At 50.4% G+C, this 12,335-nt stretch overlaps 1 protein-coding gene across 3 annotated transcripts in view; it reads left to right on the top strand.

Moving 5' to 3' along the window:
• The window catches only part of KIAA0586 (KIAA0586 ortholog), a 192,795-nt gene that overhangs the window by 93,512 nt on the left and 86,948 nt on the right, over positions 1-12,335 (top strand). For all 3 annotated transcript variants that reach the window (XM_073585646.1, XM_073585636.1, XM_073585640.1), the window contains one exon: positions 65-141. In XM_073585646.1, coding sequence (XP_073441747.1) covers positions 65-141 — 77 coding nt within the window. The remainder of the gene's footprint in view (positions 1-64; positions 142-12,335) is intronic.

The following is a 12,335-nucleotide window of genomic DNA, read 5'->3' as shown; positions in this document are numbered from 1 at the left end:
AATTAAATGATCTTTATTTTTAAACTTTTATCTTGAAACATTATTTTGTTTTTTTTCGTTCCAGACTTGGCAGCAGGTGGATTGGTTTTTCCAAACTTGATGGAAAGTTTTTCCAGCACCCTTAAGGATGCTAATGACATGGTAATAAGTCATGCGATTACATCTATACATCATTCAGTACTAGCTAAACATCTGATACAAAAAACCATGACATTCAGAAAAGTTTCCTGTTTGGAGCTTATAAATATAAATGTTCCCTTACCATGGCCGGCGGTCTGTACCAGGGGATGCTACATGTGCGGAAATGTTCTTCCTCTGCTCTGCTGCAGAGAGAATTAATAGAAATGTGCTTTACTACATGTTACAATGTTTCTTAAAAGAACAAAAAAAATATTGGGGTTGATTTAATGAAGGGAAGGTAAAGCAGTGGCTCATAATAACCAACTATGTTCCAAATTGCCTGAAATCTGATCTTCTTTATTGTTTCATTGGGGACACAGGTACACGTGGGTCTATGCCGCTGTCACTAGTAGGCAGACACTATGCAAAAAAAAAGTTAGCTGCTCCTCAGCGGGGTATGCCCACCGAATGGCACAAAGCTCGTCAGTTTTAGCTTAATGTCAACAGGAGGCAAACCTGGACCTGATTCCAGATCAATCTTTTTCTCCTTAGGTCACCTTGTGTTTTATTAATCTTTTCTTTTTCAGATTCTTCTCTTCAGGGTAACAGGGTGTAATGTCTCACCCTGTTTTTCCAAATTTGTGATTGAGAGAACAGTGTGGTGCCGTCCACATCATACCCTCTCTGGTCTGCGGGACAGGTCCTTACCCCCTGACACTTCAAGCGTGTCTCAGGGCAGTTTGTGGCGGCCGGCCCTTTGTGTTTTCCCCACCCCCAGCACTCTCCTTGGAGTGAGACGAAAGGCAGACAGTGGTCACTCCTCAATGAACCTCTACCCTCAGGGTCGAGACAGTCTTCTGCACCATCAGGGACCATGACGGTTCGGGAGGAGGACACCTATTCCCAGTGACCTCCTCATCACCTAGGGGCTACTAATGCCGTCCTCTGGTTGGAGAAGAACGAGTCATGACCTCGTCCAGGCAGGAAATATCCCCTTTTTTCTCCACAACCCTCTTCAGGCGGCGGGGAGGAATCAGTAAGGATAGAGCAGAACACTGTTCCTCTCCTTTTTGCAGCTCACTGAAGCTTGTATCCAAAAATGTATTCCCTGGCTTTTCCAGGGCCCATACATTTTATTTACGCCCCAAGTGTGCACTGACCGATCATCACTCTTTCCTGCCTATGGGAGTGCTTCTTCTATTTACACAAGAGCTTACACGCGCACTTTCCCACCTATGGGAGAGCTTGTTTTATCCTCATAGCGTGGGCTTTTCAGCGCATCTAGCCTGAGACCACCCCTTCGTCTCGTCTTCACTCTTCCTCTGTTCTCCTTCTAGACTTGTTTCCTCTCAATGACTAGTTTCTCCTACATCCAGGATTGCGTAGGCTCTGAACAGGCTTTTTATCCTCCTCCTTTCTTAGGATTAGCCCTCCTCAGCAGCCCCCTCGGCCAGGCTTGTACATATGCACAGACTTGGGGAGTCTCACTCCCATACCTCACACTATTATTCAGAGTTAACCCACAGGTCAGGCCTAGACTTCCTGCCCAGATTGCAGCGCTTCCACGATGTAAACCTCACAGGAGCCCCACGCCGCCTGGGACGAGAGCACACCCCTCCTCCGGAGTGGGCTGTTGCTATTTCGCAATTAGTAACTGACCTAGCCGAGGTATTCCAGTCTCTGGTGCAGGTCCTGAAACGTTTATCTAACTTTTCAGCCGCCTCCGATCGATTCTCAGACCGAATCACAGACACCCAGCCATCACCCTTAGCATGGCAGATCAAGGGTAAAGCCCCCGTTACACACTGCGATATCGCTAGCAATATCGCTGTAAAGTCACCGATTTTGTGACGTTGCAGCGATATTGCTAGCGATATCGCTGCATGTGATACTTACCTCCGACCGGCTCCCCCGCTGGTTATCGCTGATCGCGCGGGAAGCTGCTGGACCATTCCTCGTCGGCCACTTCCTGCGGCGCTTCCTGTTGTGACGACGAGCGACGCGTGGAGCCGGGCGGGAGGACGCTGGATCGCCTCGTCTGACAGGTAAGTAGCGACCCCCGTCCCCAGCGATATCGCTGGTGAGATCTGCCTGAGTGGCAGCTCACTAGCGACAACCTAGCGATGCACCAGCGATCCTGACCGCGTCATATCGCTAGTCGGGATCGCTGGTGCATCACTAGGTGTAACGGTACCCTTAGGTCCAAGAAGTGGGCACACGCCAGTTCCTCGTCTGATTTCCCTTTCTCCTCTCACTTCCTCCTGGATGCCTTCAGTATCTCACTCCTCCACTCTTGAGGTGGCACCGGGGTCCAACCTAGATTCACAGTCAGAATCTGATTCCGATACTGACCAAACTTCCAAACTCCAGGATATGGTTGTCAGCCTTATATCGGCTGTTAATCATACCCTGATAACATCAGAGACAGTTTTGGTCAACAACCCCCAGTGCTTTTCCTCCTACCTGCCCTGCCCTCCTCCCCCAAAACCAACTTCTCCACCATTACAGAAGATAGACTCTCCACTCTACTCTCAAGATCACATCTCACTACCTGTGCACTTGACCCGATCACTGAAGATCACTTACCTGCCCCTCTCTCGTGCCGGCGTGGAAGATCAGGCTGGTTCCTGAGCCCTGTGTGTCGGGAGGGGGAAGCGCCATCCGCGGGTCCCCCGGGGGCTCAGCGTCCGAGCAGGCGCAGAATCAGCACGTCCTGGGGCTCTGCCGTGGCTGCCGCGCCGCCCTCTCCCCCTCTGCCGCATCCGGGAAGCACAGCGCAGTGTCAGGGAGCGGCCGCATGACATCGGGTGGCGGCGCCAGGATCCAAGATGGCGGCGCCCATAGGAAAAAACGCCGGCTGGCAAGAGAAGATCCCGGCGGCGTTGCAGGGGGGGAGGGGCTGTGGGGATAACCGGAGGAGGCGGAGAGTGCAGTGGATCTCCCTTACATAAGGGAGATGACCACAGAAGACGCACTCATGCCAAAGGTTCATGATGGAAGTGGGGCAAGACGAGCAGCAGCAGCGACAACAGCGTCAGCAGCAGCAAGAGCTCTCGCCAGATGCCAGGCCGAGCGGCCAGCATACCAGGAGCAGCCGCTCGAGTGGTGGGAGCGGCAGTCGTAAACGCAACCGGCATGACTCTGAGACGTCCAGAAGAAACGTCACGAGTGCATCTGAGGAGCCTCCGAGATCGGTACCCCTGATTGACAGCGGTGGTGAGTGATCTACATGAATGTCACCCTTATGGTAACGGGGTTCGATTTTTCTCTGTTTGATCACTAGTTGTCGAGGAAGGCCTGCAGCAAAACCAAAAATAGAGAATGCGCCCTATGTAAACACCCGCTGGCAGATCAGTGGCAGAAAGACCTCTGCGCTGACTGTATAAATAAAAGTATACAGGAGTAAACCCCTGATTTGGTAACTACCCTTAAGGCGCTAATACAACATGAGGTGAAAGGTTCCCTAAAAGCAGCCCTTAAAAAGAAGGATAAAAGAGGTCATAGAAGGGATTCTGATTCAGAAGCCTCGCCAGGGCAGAAGGGACGGGAAAGATCCTTGTCCCCGTCCACCTCCTCTTCCTCTACTCAGTCCTCAGAATCCTCCTCGGACAGCGATGTAGGCGGCCGTCCATGTTTCCCAACAGAGGATGTGGAAAAGCTGGTCAAAGCTATTAGGGCTACGATGGGCCTGAAGGAGGAAAAGACTCCTAAATCGTTAGAGGATATGATGTTTGGAGGAAAGGAAAAAACGCACCTTCCCTGTAAATGAGGAAATAAAGGTCCTAATTGACAGGGAATGGAAAAAAACGGAGAGGTCAGGGAGCTTGCCTTCTACATCAAAAAGGAGGTACCCTTTTGAACAAAAGGATTCAGAGACCTGGGAAAAAGTCCCAAAAATTGATGGGGCTGTAGCCAAATCCTCAAAAAAGGTATCTCTACCATTAGAGGACTCTGGCATGTTGAAAGACCCGCTTGATAAAAAAGCAGATGGTTTCCTAAAGCACATCTGGGAAGCTTCGGCAGGTGGATTAAAGCCAGCGATAGCTGGTACCTGTACCGCTCGTGCCCTCGTGGTCTGGCTACAACAAATGGAAAGCTAGATCAGGGATAGAGTTCCTAGGGACGAAATTCTGTCTAATCTGACACTGGTACACGGAGCAGCGGCTTTCCTAGCGGATTCCTCTGCAGACTCCGCAAGATTGACAGCTAGAGCAGCAAGCCTGTCAAATGCGGCAAGACGAGCCCTGTGGCTTAAAGGGTGTCCCGGAGATTTACCATCAAAACATAGGTTATGTTCCATTCCATGTGATGGCCAATTCCTCTTCGGAAAAAAACTAGAAGAGATTTTGGAACATGCAGGGGATAGGAAGAAAAGCTTTCCCCGATTTCCGGGAGAACCTAAAAAGCAGCCCTTTCGGAGGAGGAGATTTAACAGGGGTCGTCCCCCGGGAGATAGAAAAAACTGGGACTTTAAAGAAAGAAGAGGATCGGGCTATATGTTTAAAGGGCCCTCCACTTCCTCCAAAAAATCTCCCCAATGACATAAGGCCGGAGGTAGGGGGAAGGCTTTCTCTCTTCCTTTCCGCCTGGGCGAGTATCTCCCCCAGTACATGGGTCCTAAACATAATAAAGGACGGGTTAAAAATAAAATTCATCCGTCCACCCAGGCGTACCTTCATAATGACACCCCGAAGGAAAGCCCAAGAGCAACAGCTGGCCCTGGAGACGGAAGTCTTGGGACTAGTGGAAAAACAAGTCCTACAGGAAGTCCCAGTGCAAGAAGAAGGAAGGGGGTTCTACTCCCCCCTCTTCTTAATACAAAAACCAGACGGCTCTTGGAGAACCATTGTTAACCTGAGGAGACTCAATCAGTGGGTAGACAATTGCTCCTTCAAAATGGAGTCAATCAACACGGCCACAAAGATCCTGTTCCAGCATTGCCTCATGGCGGTGATAAACTTAAAAGATGCCTACTATCACATCCCAATTCATCAGGAGTATCAAAAATATTTAAGAGTAGCGCTCTATGTCCAGGGGCAGGTGAAACACTACCAATACGCAGCCCTTCCGTTTGGCCTGACTACAGCCCCCAGAGTATTCACCAAAGTGATGGCCGAAGTAATGTCTTTTCTTCGCTCCAGGGACATAGTGATCGTCCCATACCTAGACGACTTTCTTGTAATAGGGAGATCAGAGTCCCACTGCGCATATCAAGTGAAAGAAGTAATAGCAACTCTAGTAGGACTAGGATAGATAGTAAACATCCCCAAGTCAAGGTTAACCCCAGTAAAAGAGCAATCCTTCCTAGTGTTGACATTGGACTCCAAGCGACAACGCTGCCTCCTGCCAGAGAACAAAGTGACCAAGATAAGGGGCCTAGCTCGCACAGCAATACAAAGACCAAATATGACACTGAGGAACGCAATGTCCCTTTTAGGCTTGTTGACATCATGCATACCCGCAGTAGCATGGGCGCAGTACCACTTAAGAAAACTGCAGTGGGAAGTTCTGTCAGCACAGAAACAATTAAAAGGGCATTTAGAAGGCAAACTGTCTCTCAGTGGCTGTAAGAGATTCCCTGCTCTGGTGGACTGTAGAAAAGAATCCAACAGCCGGTGTCCCGTGGCAAAAACCAGTTGAGGACATCATTACAACAGATGCGAGTGCCACAGGATTCGAAGCACACCTGAGATCCCACTCAATACAGGGGACCTGGTCCTCACTAGAAAAGGATCAGAGTTCAAATGTAAAAGAACTATGGGCAGTGCAAAAAGCCGTGAAACATTTCCTTCCCTTACTTCGGGGCCGCCACACCCGGGTCATGACGGACAAACATACAGTAGTAGTCTACATCAATCACCAGGGGGGAGCGAGATCTCGGGGCCTCATGCAAATATCGGATCTACTCTTCCAGCTAGCAGAACAACATCTGTTATCCATCACAGCACTGCATATAAAGGGGGTAAAAAATATACAGGCAGACTTCCTGAGTCGCAGGCACCTAAGACAAGGGGAATGGTCCCTAAACCCCCAGGTCTTCCAACAAATAGTTCAGGCCTGGGGCAAACCAGAAATAGACTTGTTTGCTACCGCACACAACCGGAAGGTCAGGAAGTTCTGCTCACTAAATCCAAGGGAAAACCCCTTCGCAGTAGATGCCCTACAAATACCCTGGAAGTTCATCCTGGCCTATGCATTTCCCCCGATAACAATGATCCCAGTAGTGGTCAGGAAAATCAGGGAGGATCGAGCAAGAATAATTCTTATAGCTCCGTTTTGGCTGAGGAGACCTTGGTTCTCCCTTCTGAGACTCATGTCGGTGACAGATCCATGGATATTACCGGAGATTGCAGACCTGCTTTCCCAGGGAGCAGTGGTCCACTCTCAGGTGAAGGGCTTCCATCTAGCAGCCTGGAATTTGAGAGGGTGCTAGTGAGTCGCCAGGGATTCTCTCCAGGGTTAGTCTCCACCCTGTTGAAAAGTAGGAAACCTATAACATCCCAAATCTACGGTAGAACGTGGAAAAAGTTCCTAGACTTCCTGGGGATGACAGCTAGAGCAGCAAGCCTGTCAAATGCGGCAAGACGAGGGCAAGAACTATAACATCCCAAATCTACGGTAGAACGTGGAAAAAGTTCCTTGACTTTAGGGGATGTAGCGCCAGTGGGACCTATTCTAGAATTCTTACAGTCGGGGCTGCAACTGGGGTTAGCCACTAACACACTCAAAGTCCAAGTCTCAGCTTTGGGGGCCCTATATAACTGCAACTTAGCAGCCAATAGGTGGGTGTCCCGATTCATAAAGTCCTGTGGCAGGTCAAGGCCAGTCATTATTCCAAAGATACCACCCTGGGACCTCAAACTAGTCTTAGAGGCCTTAACCAAAGATCCCTTTGAACCACTACTAGAGCTGTCACCAAAGCTACTTACACTTAAAACTGTCTTACTGGTAGCCTTAACATCAGCCCGAAGAGTGAGCGATCTACAAGCTCTATCTATATGTCCTCCATATACGCAGATCTTGGATGACCGAGTGGTTGTAAGACCGGACCCAGCCTATCTCCCCAAGGTAGTCCAAAAGTTTCATAGGACTCCTTGCCATCTTTCTGTAACAATCCTAGAAAGCCGGGGGAGCAAAAATTCCATACATTAGATGTAAGAAGAGCCATAGTACAATATATGTCAATGACTAGTCAGTGGAGGAAAGATTAGTCCCTTTTTGTAGCCTTTCAGGGTAGTAGAAAAGGGCACGAGGTAGCTAAGAGTACCATTGCCAGATGGATCAGGGAGGCCATTATGTTATCCTATTCCGCAAGTGGCGCTCCGTTTCCAGAAGGCATCAAGGCTCACTCCACCAGAGCCGTGGCTACCTCCTGAGCAGAGAAGGCTGAGGTATCGATTGAGCAGATTTGTAAAGCCGCTACTTGGTCCTCACCTTCAACCTTTTTTAAGCACTACCGACTTGATCTATCTTCCTCTACTGACCTGATCTACCTTCCTCTACTGACCTAACCTTTGGTAGAAGGGTGCTGCAAGCGGTGGTCCCTCCCTAAGGTGTCTTATTCTACAAAAGTCTCTCATGTGTGCCTCGTGAGAGACAGGAAAACACCAAGGTTACTTACCGGTAGCCAGTTTTTCCGGAGCCCATGACGGCACCTGTATATCCCCCCCCCTTTTCACTCCTTTTGGTGTGCACTATAGTTTGGGTGTTTTGTTAGTTAGATATAATGTGGTGATAGTTTTACCATGTGTACTAACCCGGGGGGCCTCTCATGCTCTGTAAACCAACTGAAGCGAGGGAGAGGTACCGCCCCTTTTATCTTCAGTAGGGTTCCTGTCCTGACTGGGCGGATCCCCTCTCTCATGTGTGCTGTCATAGACTCCGGAGAAAAAGGGCTACCGGTAAGTAACCTTGGTGTTTTCCCCTCAAGCTTTAAACATGCCTCAATCACACCTATCCTCAAAAAACCCTCTCTTGACCCATCCTCTGTATCTAGCTATCGCCCTATATCACTTCTCCCCTATGCCTCAAAACTACTGGAACAACACGTCCATCTTGAACTATCCTCCCACCTCTCTTCTTGCTCCCTCCTTGACCACTTGCAATCCGGCTTCCGGCCACACCACTCCACTGAAACTGCCCTAACTAAGGTCACCAATGACCTCGTAGCCGCCAAAGCCAAGCGACACTACTCTGTCCTCCTCCTCCTGGACCTGTCCTCTGCCTTTGACACAGTGGACCATTCCCTATTACTACAGACCCTCTCATCTCTTGGTATCACAGACTTGGCCCTATCTTGGATTGCGTCATACCTAGCAGACCGGACATTCAGCGTCTCCCATTCGCACACCACCTCCTCACCGCGCCCCCTATCTGTCGGAGTCCCGCAAGGTTCAGTCCTAGGGCCCCTACTCTTCTCCGTTTACACCTTCGGCCTCGGACAGCTCATAGAATCTCATGGCTTTCAGTATCATCTCTATGCTGATGACACACAGATCTACATTTCTGGACCAGATATCACCTCCCTACTAAACCGAATCCCTCAATGTCTGTTTGCTATTTCATCCTTCTCCGCTAGATTTCTAAAACTTAATATGGACAAAACAGAATTAATCCTCTTTCGCCCATCTCACGTGACCCCCCCCCCCCAACAGACCTATCCATTAAAGTAAACAGCTGCCCACTCTCTCCAGTCCCACAAGCTCGCTGCATCGGGGTTATCCTTGACACTGATCTCTCTTTCAAACCACATATCCAACCCTTTCCGCTTCCTGCCGACTTCAACTCAAAAATATTTCACGGATCCGTACATTCCTCAACCAAGAATCTGCAAAAACCCTAGTCCATGCCCTCATCATCTCCCGCCTTGACTACTGCAACCTCCTGCTCTGTGGCCTCCCCTCTAACACTCTCGCACCCCTCCAATCTATTCTTAACTCTGCTGCCCGACTAATCCACCTGTCCCCCCGCTATTCCCCGGCCTCCCCCCTCTGTCAATCCCTGCACTGGCTCCCCATTACCCAAAGACTCCAGTTCAAAACCCTAACCATGACATACAAAGCCATCCACAACCTGAGTCCTCTGTACATCTGTGACCTAGTCTCCCGGTACTTACCTGCACGAAACCTCCGATCCTCACAAGATCTCCTTCTGTACTCCCCTCTTATCTCCCCTTCCCACAATCGCATACAAGATTTCTCCTGCGCATCCCCTCTACTCTGGAACTCTCGACCACACATATCAGACTCTCGCCTACCATGGAAACCTTCAAAAAGAACTTGAAGACCTACCTCTTCCGACAAGCCTACAACTTGCAGTAACCACCGATCCATCAAACCGCTGCACGACCAGCTCTACCCTCGCCTACTGTATCCTCACTCATCCCGTTGTAGATTGTGAGCCCTCGCGGGCAGGGTCCTCTCTCATCCTGTACCAGTCATGACTTGTATTGTTTAAGATTACTGTACTTGTATGTATTATGTATACCCCTCCTCACATGTAAAGCGCCATGGAATAAATGGCGCTATAATAATAAATAATAATAATACCCTCAATATTAAGGAAGATTAGTGTCCTACCCTGGATAACTGCTTCTCATACAAAAAGGCAAAATGCCCTCCCCGGGTGTTTTGCAATCATAAGGAACTCGACGGAATATTTGTCAAACAGTGGGGACACCCGGAAAAGCGCTTCCCAGGTAGAATGAAATTGGATATCTTATATGCTTTTGGTCCTGATCTCTTCAACAAATGGGCAGAATTCCCAGCTGTGGACCCACCAGTCTCTCGCCTGTCTGTTAAAACTGTCCTGACACTTCCTAATGGTTCCTCCCTCAAGGACTCCTCTGACAAACAGATTGAAGCCATAGCCAAGTCCACCTTTAAGGATGCCGGTGCTTCTCTCTTTTCCCTTCACCCATGACAGCACCACATGAGAGAGGGATCCGCCCTGCCAGGACAGGAACCTACTGAAACATAAGGGGCGGCACCTCTCCCCCGCTTCAGTTGGGTTCCTGTCCTGGAAAGGAATCCCTCTGACAGCGGCGGTGCCTGTCAACATGAAAAGACCCAGGGCCGTCCCGGCGTGTAAAAATGCAGGGCTGGCTTACCTGCGATGCTGGCCGTCGGCAGCTGGTAGCGCAGTCCCCGGGGTTTTTCCTCATACGGGCCCCCGGGTTCGTGCGGGCACGGTCCGATGTCCTCCCTTCGGAGGTTCCTCCCTGTGCCGCCCTCCCCCTGCGCGCGCGCCCGTTCCTTCCCCTGCATGCAGGGGATGCCGGGGGGCAGAGACCGGCGTCTGACGTGGGAGCGCGACCGCTGACGTCATCAGGACGCGACGGTCATGGCGCCGGGCGCGACGCCGGCCAGGAGAAGCGACTGGCGGTCGCGGGGGGGAGGGGTAATGAGGGGCTCACTCACCGCATAAAAGAAGGAGCAGAAGCGGCTGCAGGGGTGACAATGGCGTCTCAGGAGGATCGCTCACCGTCCCCGTTGTCCCTGCCCCCATCGCAAGCTTCTGGTCGCAAGAGCCGCTCGAGCGGCAAAAGCAGCAGCCGTCCGAGTCACCGATCGAGGGATTCCTCGAGATCAAAAGAGCGCAGAGCGCACGCTCCTTCGCAGCCCCAGAGCCCGGTATCCGTCTTTCCTGGGTGGTGAGTGATCTCCGTGAAAGTAAGACATTAATAGGCCTTCCTATGTCTTTTTTCTTTTTTAGGGAGGCAAAAAAGCTGTAAGCAAAAAGAAAAATAGAGAATGTGCCATATGCCACAGCCCTTTAGCAAAAGACTACCAAAAGGACTTATGTGTCAGCTGTATCCAACGGACTATGGCTGAAGAGGTGCCGAGCCTGGCAACAAACCTCAGATCGATAATAAAATCTGAGGTACAGGGCTCACTTAAAAAATTATTAAAAAAGAAGAGTAAGAGTAGGAGAACCTCCCCGAGTTCCTCGTCAGGCTCCTCCTCTTCGGAGTATCAAGTTGAGCACGGGTCATCTTCATCCTCAGACAGTGATACGGGGGGCAGACCTTGCTTTCCCGTAGAAGATACGGACGCTCTCCTCAAAGCCATCAGGTCCACTATGGGCCTGCAAGAGGAGAAGGTAGAGAGATCACTTGAGGATGTAATGTTTGGCGGCCTGCAGGAAAGGAAGAAGCGTACCTTTCCGGTCAATGCAAGGTTCAGGCCCTAATCGAAAGAGAATGGAAGAAACCGGAGAAGTCAGGTAGCCTTCCCTCCTCTTCAAAGCGAAGATACCCCTTTGAGGCTAAAGACACGGACGTCTGGGACAAGGTCCCAAAGATTGACGCAGCAGTGTCTAGGTCTTCCAAGAAGTCGGCCCTGCCCCTGGAGGACTCAGGGGTTTTGAGAGATCCCTTGGATAAAAAGGCGGACTCATACCTAAGGCACACTTGGGAGGCAGTGGCAGGGGGTCTGAAACCGGCAATAGCCGGCACCTGCACAGCCCGGTCATTAATGGTCTGGTTGCAACAACTTGAAGAAAAATTAGCCTCCAAGGTACCAAGAGAGAAAATATTGGGAGAAATGTACTTGCTACACGGAGCTGCCGCTTTCTTGGCTGACACCTCCGCCGACTTAATGAGGTTAACGGCAAGAGCAGTGGGGCTATCGAACGCCGCAAGACGGGCGTTATGGCTCAAAGGCTGCCCTGGGGACATTCAATCTAAGGCGAAATTATGCTCGTTACCATGTGGTGGGCAGTTCTTGTTTGGGAAAAACCTGGATGACATCCTGGAGAAGGCCGGTGATAAAAAGAAGGGCTTCCCCAGATTCATGGGTGAGCAGAGGAGACCGCCCTTTCGGAGGGGAAAGTTCAATCAGGGCCATCCCCCGGGAGAGCGGAAAAGGTGGGACGACAAGAGGAAAAAAGAACCAGGGTTCATGTTTGGGGGAACTACCTCAACCGCCAAAAAATCCCCGCAATGACGCCAGCCCTCCGGTGGGGGGAAGATTGAAGCTCTTTTCTCAAGAGTGGGAGAAAATATCGGCCAACAATTGGATTCTGAGCATTATAAAGAATGGCCTAAAAATCCCTTTCTTCCAGCATCCGAGAGCTTCATTTGTGGTAACCCCCGTCAGAAAGGAACCAGGAGAGCAATCAGCCATAGAAATAGAAATTTTAGGACTGTTGGAGAAACAAGTTCTAATAGAGGTCCCAAAAGATCAAGAGAGAAGGGGGTTCTATTCTCCCCTCTT

Source organism: Dendrobates tinctorius, unplaced genomic scaffold, assembly GCF_039654945.1.
Source record: "Dendrobates tinctorius isolate UK_male_01 unplaced genomic scaffold, ASM3965494v1 ptg000010l, whole genome shotgun sequence".
Taxonomy (NCBI): domain Eukaryota; kingdom Metazoa; phylum Chordata; class Amphibia; order Anura; family Dendrobatidae; genus Dendrobates; species Dendrobates tinctorius.
The sequence above is the reverse complement of the archived record's forward strand: the minus strand, read 5'-3'. Positions and strand labels throughout refer to the sequence as shown.